The 15401-nt window shown below is 39.4% G+C and overlaps 1 protein-coding gene across 2 annotated transcripts in view; it reads left to right on the forward strand.

The window, feature by feature from the left end:
• The window catches only part of ablim3 (actin binding LIM protein family, member 3), a 108397-nt gene that overhangs the window by 84837 nt on the left and 8159 nt on the right, over positions 1-15401 (forward strand). The window contains exons 7-14 of one of the 2 annotated variants that reach the window (XM_077577635.1): positions 3462-3549; positions 3630-3688; positions 3788-3859; positions 6495-6659; positions 7116-7145; positions 7247-7373; positions 10332-10427; positions 10720-10770. In XM_077577635.1, coding sequence (XP_077433761.1) covers positions 3462-3549; positions 3630-3688; positions 3788-3859; positions 6495-6659; positions 7116-7145; positions 7247-7373; positions 10332-10427; positions 10720-10770 — 688 coding nt within the window. The remainder of the gene's footprint in view (positions 1-3461; positions 3550-3629; positions 3689-3787; positions 3860-6494; positions 6660-7115; positions 7146-7246; positions 7374-10331; positions 10428-10719; positions 10771-15401) is intronic. The other variant, XM_077577636.1, reaches the window with a different exon arrangement.

Genomic DNA, 15401 nt, shown 5'->3' on the forward strand with positions numbered 1-15401 from the left:
TTTCTATTGGCTGTTTACTGTATTTTGTCTGATTTTGCAAGGCCCACAGAATATTGTGTTCTATTGCTATAAAAAAAAAAAACATGGAACCTACCAAAAGAAAGATTAGAGTCTCTTCTTTCATCAGGAAAAATATATATATTTGTATCTGTTTCCATTTTGCAGCAATTAGCATTAGAATATAACTAAGTTTCATCATTATTCACAAAGCTGTTGAAAACAGAGGCAAAAGGATCTTGTTGCAACATAGCCCTGGTTGATCTCGTATACTCTGCTGCCACCTGTTGGCCGCTTTTGTAATAACTACCATTGCTTCAAGCATTCTCTTCAGTTCAGAGGCTGCATCAAATGCTCTAGTATTAAAAGAAAAACAGATAAATATGTCTTTGGGAGCATTGTAAAATTTAAAATAGAACATATTTATACACCTTTGGGAGAAAATGAGTAAATTAGTAACTTTGAGTAGAGCGGCATTTCAGACACACATCTTAAAGTGCTACCAAGCATGACAAAAGGCTGTTCAAGTGGGGTTGGTAGTTTTTCAATCACAAAAAGGACGAGGCAGAACTTATTTTCATCATGATAATAATACTGATAGGCATAATTTAGGTCACTGTAATTGATATGAAATGTGTAGCAAGTCAACTGTAATTGCTGTTTTAGTGCTGTCTTCTTTAGCAGAACATATAATGTAGCGGTAGAATGTTAGGCTTAAACTTACATTATTCAGGGGCCACTTTCACCCAATTTTGATCTAAAGTACGCCAGACCAGTATGTCCATGGCCTAACTAACAACAGGTCAAAAATATTTCCAGTTCTTTTTGTGTGTGTGTTTGTGCAGATAATTACAATTATATTCTGGGTGGGGGTGGGGGTGGGGGTGGGGGTGGGGGCGGGGTGGAGTGCGTGGTGGGGGTTGAATCCCATTGAACCCCAAGTATTAACAAAAAATGTATACAAAATATTGGTATCAAATCCTGTCTAACAGTCAAATTTTAGAATGTTCCTTAAGTGATCGTCAGTGTGCACTGCTGTGGACACAATTAGCAACAACAGTTCATTTGAGTGAAAAACTGCTATTTGTGTTTTGTCCTCATGGGCCAGATTGGACACCTTGAATAGAATGTTGATATGCTCTTTTGGATAAACCAATTACTAGGCAACACATTGATAACTTCATGACTTTGTGTAAAGAAATATGTAATGTATTATTAATTTTATTTATTATTAACATTGTTTATTTTCTTTATTATTATTTTCATTTATTTATGTACACAATTTATCTATCACTAAAAGCAAAAAAGAGAGGAGTGTCTTGTATATTTTTAAACATTAAACATACTCTATAACATTGATGAGTATGAAAAATAGAATAAAAGTAACAGTGACTATACAAACCATATCAGCATGTAATGTTTATATTTAAATATTTAAGATTTGTATTATTATTTCTTTTATTACGCACACTGTGCTTTATGTGCAAGAAAACTGTTTCTAAAACAGTCTCCCTTCTGCACTTAAATGCTGAAGATAACCATGTATTATTATTATTATTATTATCAGTATTATTATTTTATACTGCTTAAAGAAAACAAAAGTTGAACGAATGACTGAAAAGTCAAAGTAACATGATTTAAAAAGTTAAATTAAAATTGCGAGAGTTGTTGGATTGGAACTAATGAAAGAGATTAGCGGAGATTGATTAAATACCTTGGATGGTTTTATGGCATTGGGATGCAACACGCACACGCATGCACACGCACACACAATGTCTTGTTGTCCCGGAGCTCCTTTGCTCATCAGAACGCTTGGTGTAAAGTGCTTTGTTCCTCTCTGAGTTATTTATAGACACAGAGACATGTCAGCCTTTATCTTTAAGTCTCCCTCTCTCTCTCTCTCTCTCCTCCCTGCTTATATCAATGTCTCACTCAAGGAACGCTTCTGTGCACGCATGTGGTTTTCACCAATCAGAGCTTGATGTTGCAATGATGGCCTTATTATGTAGAATGCATTTAACTTAATGAGAAATATATTGACGCATGCGGCTGATGGAGTTTACTGGAAGTCATCAATGGCATTCACCACTTACTATACCGCTTATCCTGTTCAGGGTCGTAGAAAGTTGCAGCACATCCCATCTGACTTTAGGTGGAAGGCTGACTAAAACCTAGGTAGAAATAGGCATGATCTGTTCTTTAATTTTACAACTTTACTTGTCAGACTATCATCCATCCATCCTCGATACCACTTTATCCTCATTAGGACTGTGCGAATGTCAGTTAAGTATTAAATGAAGAGCGGCCTCTTAATGCCTCAGACAATGCAGCCCTTATTAGTAAGTGTTCCATCTGTTGTACAAATACTGTACCATATGACCGTAAACACGAAGCTCCCTGTTCTTGGAAATCACGAGACAGAAATGCATCCCTCTTGGCTTTCCCTTCAAAGTAACCTGAAACAGAACAGGATTAAATTAACGGCTCACAGACAGTTCTTGGATATAGTACAGTTATTTTGATACATGATTTCTTGCAAGTCATATAGAACATTTTAGTTAAATGGAGGAAGTGTGAACCGGTGTCTACATCTAAAGTCGCTGATCATGTTAACAGCATGCAGTATACTTGCTCTCAGTCTCAGTGTGGTAAGATGAAACAACTAAGGTCTCTTTGGCACATACCATACATGTCGGCACAATGTCTATAAATAGCCATTCCCTGATGGTGTGTCAGAAAGGTAGGGTTGATGGTTTGGGGGCACACCTCATACATCAGCTCCAGTCCACAGAGGCACATGTGTGAGAATTCAGCAGTTATGATAAGACTGGATTAAGTAGAGTAGTGTATGTATAGATTTTAGGTTTGTGTCCTTCACTTGCATGGTGACATTCTTCTTTCCTTATTTATCAAACACACAAAGTGTTGTCCACATTCATTTCTTCATGTTGACTGACCCTCAGGAATACTTGCTAATTTTGGTAGGGAGGAGCATGTGATTCCAATAAATACAGGCGATCTTATGATGCTTTCTTATGATGTCTCAATGAACTATGAAGCCAATGTGATCATGTGTTAAATAGATGATTTAATTGAAAGGAGACTCCTATGAAGCCAACGTATCATGTCAAATACAAGACATTTTGAGCCCTCTATTTCACGAGTATATTCCTTGTGCACCATATACAACTTGCCAAAAAATTGGGTATGTGCCGCTTGCCAAACGCTCACATTGGTAGCATATGGCAAATCTTGCTAACTTCGCTGCTCTCCTTAACTTTTTGCTTTAAAAAACTGTGTAGTTCAATCGCAGGCCTGGAAATGGAAGCGGCAGACACATTTTCAGAAATAGGCATACAATTAAGAAGTCAATGTTCCATAACATGTCCCCTTAAAGGTGCGTTTGTAATTTGTAGAATCTCCCTAAATCTGTTGGGAATGTTTGTTGTTCTCTTCTCATTCAGGCAGGAGGGAAGCACTACCATCCGACCTGTGCCCGTTGTGCTCGTTGTAATATGATGTTCAAAGAGGGAGAGGAAATGTATCTGACAGGTGATGTGTGATACACAAGCAAACACTACTCCGGCTGTGTAAACAAATGCATTAATTTGTAAAATCTCACTCTTCTTCAGGGTGTGAGGTGTGGCACCCATTATGCAAGCAGGCAGCAAGAGCAGAGAGGAGGCTCAGGGTGAGATAGATATTCAAGTTTCTATCTATTGGGTTCAAATTGAATCTGCGGGTTTGTCAATACTGGTCCCTTTTTTTTCCCCGTTTATTGGCACCTCAGCACAGACGCCTGTCAGAGACCTCCATCTCTCCTCCTGGCTCCTCCATCGGCTCTCCCAATAGGGTTATATGTGTAAGTAGCCATTTGTCTTTGCATGTTTTAGTCCCTCTTGCTTCCACCAGACCAGAGATAACTCTTGAATTAGAACACGCACAAAAAGACTAAAGGACCATCCGTGAATTGAGTGTTAGGCACCAAGCTAAGAGCTGCTCACTCCCATGGCCTGTTCACTCTCTGTGCTCATTCATGTTGCAAATTGCAGTCTCTTGTTGTCATACTGAACAATCACAACAAGAAACTAACTTTCCTGCATGCTTGTGTGTCTTGCTATTCTTCCCCCAATGTTTTGTATCCATAAATGTTTACGGTTACAGTATTCATCAAAAGCAGTGGCTCTATGTCTCCTTTGCACAGTACCCAATCAGCTCATCGTTTCTTACTAGCTTTTGATGTTTTTCAATTGGCAAAACCAAGTAGGCTACCATACCACCATGTAATGTACAATGAGGTACTAGTACCTGGTGGGCCAGAGTTCCAAACAATACCAAATGAATAGTACTGTATATTGTTGCTGTAAATCATTGGAGTAGATGCGTGATTCAGATTTTATTTTGACATTTGAGAATACATGACTTTTAATGTGCTTTGACTTTTGTTCTACTTGCTGTTTTACACCTGTCTGCACTTTCCTACATTTTCTACATTGGCTCCATTTTCTTGGTCTTCTCTCGTGAGCCGGCATGGATCAGTGGTAGAGTGGTCATCTCCCAACCAGGAGGTTGCGGGTTTGATCCTCAGCCCTTGTGACCATGTCGACATGTCCTTGAGCAAGACGTTTAACCCTAACCCTGGGTGGCTGCAGCCAACCACTGGTGCGTGAATGGGAGGCTTTGTAAAGCGCTTTGGGCACCATATGGTGTAGATAAAATCCTATATATATAAACAGTTCACTACTCTCAAATGTACATTTTGTTATACTGTAGTGTTTACTACCAGTGACAAATTCCATGTGTGTTTTAATAATGATGATTCTGATTCTGACCATTAGTCACATGCTGAGATTTATCCTCCTTCTTCAGTTTCTGCAACAAGTACAGTAGTAATGTTTGGTAGTGGAAAACTGACCACCTCAAACCAAGTGTAGCAGGACTTATTTGAATTCAGCCAAGCCAGTACTGTGCAGTGGAAAGGGAGCATGGGTGTCTTGGTTATAAATTGTTGTACGGACATGCTGTACCTCGCTCGAGAAGAACATTCCTACACAGCAAATTGGTCAGTGATTTGATCAAATGTTCTGTAAGCAGTGTTATTTTAACACTGTTTGGATAAAATATAATATATTATATATATTATCAATATCATATCATAGTAAATTCCCTTGAGTGTTGGGTTGTTGGTGTTTAACACTGAAACTAGTGCAATACACTCGTAAGTGTTTAAATACCAGAGTTTTAAGTGTAGTTTGGCAGAACTAAATGTTTAACAGACACTAGTGTAGAGTACTTTCAACATTACTCAGTGTTTGCTAGTGTAGATTTGTAAACATATAGTGTTGGAGTAAAGTTAAGTGTGAAAAAAGTAACACTGTAAAGTGTTGGATTTACACTCATTGATGTGGACATATAAACACTTTTCTAGTGTAAGATTTAACACTCTCAGTGTTAATTTAACACTGGCGATTTTGCTGTGTATATATGTATATATATATATATATATATATATATATATATATATGTATATATATATATATATATATATATATATATATATTTATTTATATATATATATATATATATATATATATATATATATATATATATATATATATATATATAAGACAAAAATGTATATAATTCTCTCACAAATTTGGAACTATATATATATATATATAAAAAAAAGAATTTACTGATTCGCCACATTATGATCACTTGCACTCTTATTATAATGTTATCCAATACAGGATTTATATAAATTATTAGTGTCTCATTATAATTCAGTTCAACATCACTGCAAACTACAACCACAATTATTTACACATTTTTAAATTCCACAATTATTTACACATTGTTAAATTAAACTTAAGATTATAATTATAATTAAAATAAACAAAACCAATTATTAGGCAAAATGTTTGACAAAGATTTTTGTTTTCATTGCAATTCATGATACTGTGATCATAATGTCTGGTCAGATGTTTGTGCTTCATCTACAGTATATTTAGGAACTCAAAGTTACCTAACTCAGCAGTGATGACTGTCATCCTGTCTCCCGGAATTCCATTTATATACTGCATGTGTCACGGCACTGTGCGTGGCGGACTGCCGAGTGTTGCTGCGTGTTGTCAGTGTGAGCATGTGGTTTCTGCATGCAAGTGGGCGTTGCCACTCTCTGCTCAGCCATGTTTGCCTCTCATCTCTTAATCAATGACCTTTGTGGTTAAAGTGATGGATGAAGGACAAACGCAGTGTAAGCATACTTGCCATCCATGTTGTTTCCTCTCCCTCTCCCACTCTCTACCTGCCTGAAGGTCAACAACTGTCAGACATGATTGTGCAGGTGCTTCATGTGTCTGCTTGGAGTTCTCCATTGCTGCATGCTCCGTTTGCCATCACTAGTGGAGTTTCCATCCAACTGTTTCTGGGTGTCGTTCATGTGGTTGCTGTTGTGTCTGTGTTGGTGGTTGTACGTGTGTTTGTCCTCTCTCCAGGCCAGACTGGCGAATGAGTTCCTAGATTATAAGGACCTAGCTGCCCTCCCAAAGATCAAGGCCATATATGAAGTCCAGCAGCCAGACCTCATATGTTCCTCATACCAGCCCTACCAGAGATACACCTCTGATGACAGGCTAGACATGACTTACAGCTATGGGGAGGTACAACTGCTACACACTCCAGGCCCAATGTGGCACTGGTCTGTAATTTACGGAGAAAGTCGACATTTTCAGATAGACACCCTCGTAAAAATGCTTACGTGTTGCGTATATCTTTGCACGTTGCATTTTTATTGTGTTTATATGAAATGTGATACATTAATAAATCAAATAATTGCAACTTGCAATATGGCCACTTTGACGTATTTAAACAGAATTCACTGTCCTGTTTCTCCAGAGTCTCCAATGTGAATTTGTATTATTTTAAATAAATCCTCACTTATATTAAAACTATTCATCTCAGCTAGTCTCCAACAGCTGTGCTGTTGATTATTCTGATTTATGAAAGCCTGCTAAGGGGCAGCTCAACTGTAAATACGTAATTTGTATTCATTACTTTGATGAATTGCCAGATATTTGTTTTTTTAAATAACATGCTTGCCATCTTTGATTCTGCAGTCACTTGGGACGCTTTCTCCCTATTCTCAGGTAGGCATTCCCCTTCACGCTGTTACAGAAAGAGCACTTAAGATCACTTTCTGTGTTTTAATTTTGTCATGTTGTTCCCTTTCCACTTGCCACGTGTAAAGGACTACGACTGTCTGGACATGAAGCAGAGGCGACTCTCCAGTCCAGGTTACATTGACTCCCCGCCCTACAATCGTCAAGGGATGTCACCCATCATGCCTCGCTCTCCGCAGCACTTTGGTTTCCCCGGTGAGAATTAAAAAAATTATAGTAAAGTCAATTTAAATGCAAATGGCGTAATATTTTTATACAAACAGAAAATATTTTAATATTAACAGTAGGATAAACATCAGTACGTCCTACCAGGGTACCTAAGGGCATCACCGGACTCGTCTCGACGACAGATTTCCAACTATGTTGGTGCCATTGCTCCACGACATTGTGTTCCAGAGATAGAGGGCCGACAAACCCGGGATTTTACAGGCGGGGTGTTTCAAAATCATCGGTCTCCTGGTGGTCTTTGTGCGGACGTATCTCCCGAACTGTACATCCTACTGGGGAAATAAGGGTGTCCTCGGACTCTTCTTGACGACAGCTTTCCAACGAAGTCGGTGCTATCGCTCCACGACATTGCGTTCGGCCATGGTGATCTAGCTTGTAGCCTCCGTGATGTATGGCAGTTGCGGCAACGGCAGCAACTACGGAAACCCAACGGCGCAACCCTGCGAGTCCCAACGAGGTGAAAAATATACATTAAAAAGAATAGAACCGTCAAAATAACGGCTCTGGTAGATAGAGGTTCAAATAAGTTTGCCTCGCTCTCCTGGCTGTGCTGTCAATGCTCGTAGTGGCTAGTAGTACTACCCTGTAGTGACGGGTACCTTGATGGGCCAAATTGCGCATTGACATGCCACTCGCGATCAATCGCGTTATTTTTTTAACGCACTAATTTGCATGTAATTAATCTAGATTAACGCGTTTAAGTGACAGCCTCAATACGTGTATATATATATATATATATATATATATATATATAGGTAGAGAATCACCAATTCCTCCAATGTTGCGCAGAAAGATAGTGGAGAAACTCGACAGTACAAAGAAGAAGCCCTTTCTAAAGCAGACCAAGAAGCGCAGGTGTTTCTCTGGGCCAGGGGTAATTTAAAATGGAGTGTGGCTAAGTGGAAACCTGTTTTGTGGTCAGACGAATCACGATTCCAAGTTCTTTGTGGAAAACTGGGGCACTATATCATACTGACTAAAGAGGACAAGGACAACCGAAGTTGTTATCAGCACTCAGCCTGCATCTGTGATCGTAAAGGGTTGCATGAGTGCGTGTGGCATGGGCAGCTTCCACATCTGGAAATGCATCGTCAATGCAGAAAGGTATATTCAGATTGGAGAACAACATATGCTCCCATCCAGGCATCATCACTTTCAGAGAAGATCTTGCATTTCTCAACACGATTAAAGCCAGACCACATGCAGCACCAATTACAACATCATGGCTGCGTAGGAAAAGGATCCGGGTATTGAAATGGCCAGCCTGCAGTCCACTTCTTTCACTTATAGAACACATTTGGGGCATCATAAAGGGGAAGGTGCCACAAAGAAAACCCAAGATAGTTAAACATTTAGAGAGACGTGTGTTAGACAAGAATGGGACAGCATTCCTATTTCTAAACTTGAGAAACTTGTCTCCTCGATCCCCAGACGTTTGCAGACTGTTGTAAGAGGAAGAGGGGATGCCTCACAGTGGTGAAAATGGCCTTGTCCCAACTTTTTTGAGATTTGTTGACACCATAGAATTTAAAATCAACTTAGTTTTCCCTTAAAATGACACATTTTCTCTGTTTAAACTTTTGACCTGTTCTCTATGTTCTATTCTGAATAAAATATTAAAATGTGGCACTTCCACGTAATTGCATTCAGTTTTTATTCACAATTTGTATAGTGTCCCAACTTTTTGGGAATTGGGTTTGTATATAACTTTTGCTTTTGCTTTACGTGGTCGAGTTTTAACTTGCAATTCTAGATGTAGTGACAAATCGTTAACTGACACTGGTTTTACTGAAGTGTCCCTAAGCCCACACGGCAATATTATTTACACAATGATGAATGCAGTGGGAGGTGTCAAAGGTTTAAAGTCATGAATGATCTTGAGTGTCTGACATGTACCTGCAGACACTGCAGACAAAGCACTTGGGGTGGTAAGTCCGTCCCAGAGCAGAGACCACCTCGCCTGTGATGAAGCTGTCGCTGGTAGTCTGCCGTGCAGATGTATTCGCCCTTCTTATGGAAGAAGCCTGACCTCGCTAGATCACAGTTACACACTGGGGGAAGCTGAGTGGAAATGTGTTGTCATCATCACAAAATTTCACAAAATGTATTTTACAATCAAAAGTTTTCATTTTAACATACGTGTAAAAACCAATAGCAAATGTCTATCACAGTAAGTTAATATATCAAAATAATTTCCAACACATATCAAACACAAAATTCTTATTTCAAAATTGTGTGCACATCTGCCCTTGTTGACAAACACATTTGATACCGTACGGACATTTCGGGCCTAGAGGGGATGCCTCACAGTGGTGAAAATGGCCTTGTCCCAAATTTTTTTAGATTTGTTGACATCTTGGAATTTAAAATCAACATGGTTTTCCCTTAAAATGATACATTTTCCAAGTTTAAACTTTTGACCTGTTCTCTATGTTCAATTCTGATTAAAATATTACAATTTGGCACTTCCACATAATAGCATTAAATTATATATATATATATATATATATATATTCATAAACTGTGGACGTGGCAAGGAATGTTAGATTCTAGCCAATCAATGACGAAGGTGCTTCACTCCTGGTTTGTCAATCACACTCCTTGCGTATGTGCCCCAGGTACGTAGCTTGCGTAGGCCTCTAACGTAACAGCGGCGCTGTAGCTTCTTCCTACTGTCGCTAGCTCCTCGCGTGTGTGTTCATATAATACAAATGGGTTTATTCCCATTTAGGATTGGTTTATTTTTAAGGAAACGGCCAATCACCGGCCCGCCGATCAATCGGTGTACCTCTAATTTATATAAGATGCTTTGTTCAACTTTTGAGACCACTGATCAGTATTGGCTGCTCTCCTTTGGCCATTTTACGATCAAGAACTAGAAATGAGTATAAATATTCAACTTTGTATTGCTGTGATTGGTTGTAGGATCTGAGAGTGGCAGGAGCTCACCATACTACGGCCAAGAGGGACGGTCCACCACACCGACCCTCATCCAGCCTCCAAAACATTTTCATGTGCCCGGTAGGATTGCTCGCCGCTTCATTTCACGATCCACTAATCACTCTAATGAACAACAACAGGTTCCTCAGGATTTACAGGATCTGAACAATATGTAACGAAGTCTTGTTCTTGCATAAAACATAATCCCTTTTGGCCTATTCTTCCTCTCATACTTGACCTTATTTTATCTTCTTTTACAACTCTTCTTCTTTTTCTTCTCATCCCATTGTTCCAAAAACAACTCACAACCTCTAGCCTTACCTCTTTTTTTGCCACTGGGTTTCAATTTTCCATCTCCTCTTTCTCTCCTCAGCCACAGGGGAGCCTAACATCTACAGGAAGCCTCCCATCTATAAGAGAACGGGTACAGTGCAGTTAGCCCCGCCTTAGCCTGCCTGTCTTCCTGTCAGTGTAGTCATCCTGTGCTTTGACAACAATGTTGACTTATTACCGATCTATTGATGTCTTTCAACAGCCCCTTAGAACCAATGATGGATTAGTTTTTACTTTATAATTATTGTTATTTCAACTACAGCAATCAAAACAAAGCCTTGCTATCAAACACTAACAGCACTTGACTTGCTTTATTTGTTAGTGGTGAGATACCAACTAGCCATCACCCTGTTTAATGTGTGGGAAACAGACATCACATGCTAAGAACATGTATACAACAAACTGTATTATAAATGAAAAAAAAAAAATTGGGTGACCAGATTTTCAAAATTAAAAAGTGGGACGCTAATTATAAATACCAAGCTAATGCTAAATGCTATGTTGGTTGACAGTTCAACAGACTAACAAGACAATGCGCTTACCATTATCCAACCGTTTTTGCTTGGTCTCGGCAGCTATTGGAAGCTGGCTGTGTAGTTTATCTCGCATTGAACACATGCGCTAAAGCTCAGCTTGCGTAGGCTCTGTCCACCCACGACCACATCAGTAGGATTACATTTCCCATGATTCTTAGACATGGAAGCAGGAAGTAGTGCTAGTTTCAGTATAACAATGATACACTTTCTATCGATGAGATGCAGATGTGAATGACACCATAAACGTACATTTGGAAGTAAATAGAAAATAATTAAACAGTAAACTTCCCTTTTACAGTGGAACCTCAGAGTTCGAACGTCTCTGAACTCGTACAAATTGCACTTCGACCAAAAAATCTCAGTAAAAAATGCCTCGGAGTTTGACCTCATTCTGGAAGTTTGAACACCCAAGCAAACCAAGCAAAGCCGAGCGTACCTTGATCGGGTAGCCGAGTGAAGCCGAGCAATGTTGAAATTTCACGTTGCAGTAGTGGAGACGAAGCGCTGCTCATTTCCAGTAAGGGCGGGTAAATACTCCCGGAGGTGCTCCGTACATTCGCGAGTGCATTTGGATTTTTCCACAACAATTTTCTTTGACATGGGCCCAAAGAAAGACACCAGTGCCAGTGGCAGAAAAGAAAAACGTACAGTGTTATGAACCATAGTGGATTTAGTAAGGAGATTATCTCGCCGTTATAACTACTTCCGTAAATACTGGCACAAGGACCCACCTTAGCTGTTCAACAACGTGCCTGATGCTAAACAGCGCACAAGGACCCCTTGGTAGTCTAACAATATGCCCAATGTAAAATACACTAACTCAGCTCTGAACTAAAGCATGCATTCATTAACATAGCCTTTTTTATCCACTGAGGCCATCACCACAACAAAAAAGGTAAGCTATTTTTTATTGTTTAAATACTCTATAGGATGTACATGTTTTTTTACATAAATAGAAACTAAAATGGGAATTTTCTGTTTTTAGAGCTTGAGAACAGATTAATTGCATTTACATTATTTCCTATGGGAAAAAATGTTTCGGAGGTTGAACAATTCAGACTTTAAACACTTCACAGGAACGAATTGTGTTCAAACTCCGAGGCACCGCTGTAATTAGCTCATCGTATGAATTGCTATGACAACTGAGTGATTGACATGCAGATGGCAAAAAAACGAGATGCCAGACGGGACCTAACTATTAATATCGGACAAAAAAATGGGGTTGGAGAAATCTGCCGGTACGGGGTACCCAAGGCTAAAATACGGGACTGTCCCGGCGAATCAGGACATCTGGTCACCCTAATTTCATCAGTATAGAGATTATTGTGAGTCTACTTAGAATGTTGACAACTATATCCACTGGCAGCTGCTGTATTAGATGATGTATATGTTTCATTTTTTACAAGTTATACTTAAAAAAAATTACTAGCTAGAAGTAGTAACTAGCACAGTATTTTAGCAAGTGGCCTTGGTTTTAGTTCTGTGTTTGTTGTGCATGTTGGCTTTTGTGGTCACTTAGTGAATTGTGTCAACCTGTGTGAAACACATCCATGAAAATGATGCTAATTACATCACAGGCTGTAATCTGTCCTTGCACAAAGCGCAATTATCAATCAATGAAGTATGTAACCTAACAAAACAAATGTGGAAATAGTGATGTGAGACCAAATCCTCAAGCGTTGCATGGCTGTGGATTACAAGCCCGTTATGTACTATTTAATGAACATGTTTATTTGATTTAATTTTACATTAGTCACTTTTCTGCGGGCTAGAGCCACATATAGCCTAGGGAAATGTCTTTTGGCTTTATTCACTATATGCGTGGTAAAGTGTCACATCTCCCACAGGGGTTCTGCAATAACATTTCCCTTTTCTTTTCACCTCTTTTTCCTTGCATCTAATCACATTTTTTTCACCCCCCTCCGCATCCTGCTCCATTTAACCCGGTGACCTTGGCACTGTAAGTAATCTCCCCCGTACTTGCTGTTTCACTCAGTCAGTCCACGGATTATATTCATGTCTGTGTCTCTCTTCTTGTTTTTGGAACTCCATGTCAGCACTGTACAGCCTACACAACTTTGCTGTGAACATACTTGTGTACTTGTGTATGTGGCGTCAGGCAAGTGGAAAGTGTGTGTCCCGACGATGACAATGTCCGTCACTGGCGTCATGCATTGTGTGGATTGGAATTCAATGCATCATGGATCAAGGCCGGCATGGTTAATGGCTAACGGAGCGAGGAACGATCCATCTGACATTACGCTGCATGTCAACCCCATTGACTTCCATTGACTGTGCTTTTGTGCAGAGTGGCATCAATGTGATTGCCTCACATTCATGAAATGACTGCCTGCCTCAGGCTGGGCCATTACGGGACTCTGGTTAAAAGAGCTTATTTTCTTGCTCTTGGCTCAAACATTGATCTCCTCAAATAATAATGTAGGAAAGCGAATGTGGCTGTGAAGGAGAAATGAACTCTTGGTGAACATTTTGGTGATGTTCATCAACTGTTTTCCTTCCAAGTAAAGTCTGTGTTAAGGTACTTTCTGAAATACACATAGGAAGCCTAATCAAGCAAATTGCATTCTAATTCCATTATTTAGCTGTACATTTCAAGCGCCACATTGGAAGGTATTAAAATTACTTTTAACCCTATAAAGCCTGAACCATGAAATATATGAGAGAAAATTCAGATTCTTTGTAAATAGGGTATTTATTGGTCTCTTTAAACAAACAAACAAAACATTTTCTGAAAATCAACTTCCACACATGACTTTTGATTTGTATCATATTTGATACATTTGGTCACAAGGCTTTAAATTTATACATTTATAACTTTCAAAAATATAATAATAAACAGACATATCAAACATATTAGTATTTCCAAAAATCAGAAAGAACATTTCCCACTATTAACTCTTTGACTGCCAGCCGTTTTCAGAAAAGGGATGCCGTGGGTGCCAGCCGATTTAAGCATTTTGACTGATCTTTCAAGGTCCACAGAAAATTTTGTGTTTGGACTATGGAAACACACATACTGCCAAATGAAAGATTGGACTCTCATCTTTCATCAGAAAAAAAAGTTTGTTTCTACCTTATTCCGTTTTTCAGTAATCAAGAATAGAAAATGGTTAGTTTCACCCAAATGCTCTGTTTTGAAACAAAATACGGAGAAACCAAGCTTTTTGTGAAACGATATTATTTCATGCACTCTAGTGAATTCGACACCTTTTTTTTCCATGAATGATGCCACAAACACCTAAACAGTGCTTTACTTCTGTAAAACACTACCACCAACAATGAAAAAGTGTTGTTTTGATAGCAAAATACATTTATTTACATTCAACAGTGTAACAATTTGACAAAACAATTTGGCAAACTATTTACAAATGTGTGCAACCGTGGTACTACCTGTATTTACAATTAATTGTGTGTATGTTTCAAATACAGTTTTTCTTTTTGTAACACTCCCCTGCGTGCAAGGAGACGCAGCAGGATTTGCACAACAGATTAGTTTCCCTGCGATTGCAGACACTACACTTTTTTGCTGGCTTTTTTTTCCGGGGAATAGCAAGTATATACTGCAGTGTGTGTTTGGCCATGTTGCCATCAAGTCTACTCTCAGAATCATGATACGGTGACGTTACAGTGGTGTTACGTCTGGCTTCCTCATGTCCTTCAGTTCCTATACCGGGTGGTAAGAGATGTTCTGATCCATCTTATCCGCTCCATTCATGGTGGCATCGTAGTCCATAACCAGTGTCTTCTCCGTGATCAGACTGTACCCACTCCTCCGATAAATATGCATTGGACTCGTCGTCCGATTGAACGTCCGCCTGAGCGTGCTCGGTTGTGCTCCACGTTTCCCGGCGTTAGCATCGCTAGCCGGTGAGGCTTTATGACGTGATCATAGCCGCCGCGTCAACGCTTCCAACTTCGGCGTCAACCTCGGAGTCACCATCATCATCATCGTCGTCATCAATGTGCTCTTTAGCATTGGTCGATGCTTTTCGTCTTTGAAAAAAATGCTCAAGCGTGAGCTGCTTGCAACCGGTCGCCATTATGGCTTCCTCAGCCATTGTCCCCTCAACACTCTAGCTCCGCCTCACGTCTTCTACTGACGCCTACCCAATCTTGTCCAAAGAGAGTCATCGCTGCCATCTAGTGCCCAAAAATAGGCATTATA

This window comes from Vanacampus margaritifer, chromosome 10, assembly GCF_051991255.1.
Source record: "Vanacampus margaritifer isolate UIUO_Vmar chromosome 10, RoL_Vmar_1.0, whole genome shotgun sequence".
NCBI classification, from domain to species: domain Eukaryota; kingdom Metazoa; phylum Chordata; class Actinopteri; order Syngnathiformes; family Syngnathidae; genus Vanacampus; species Vanacampus margaritifer.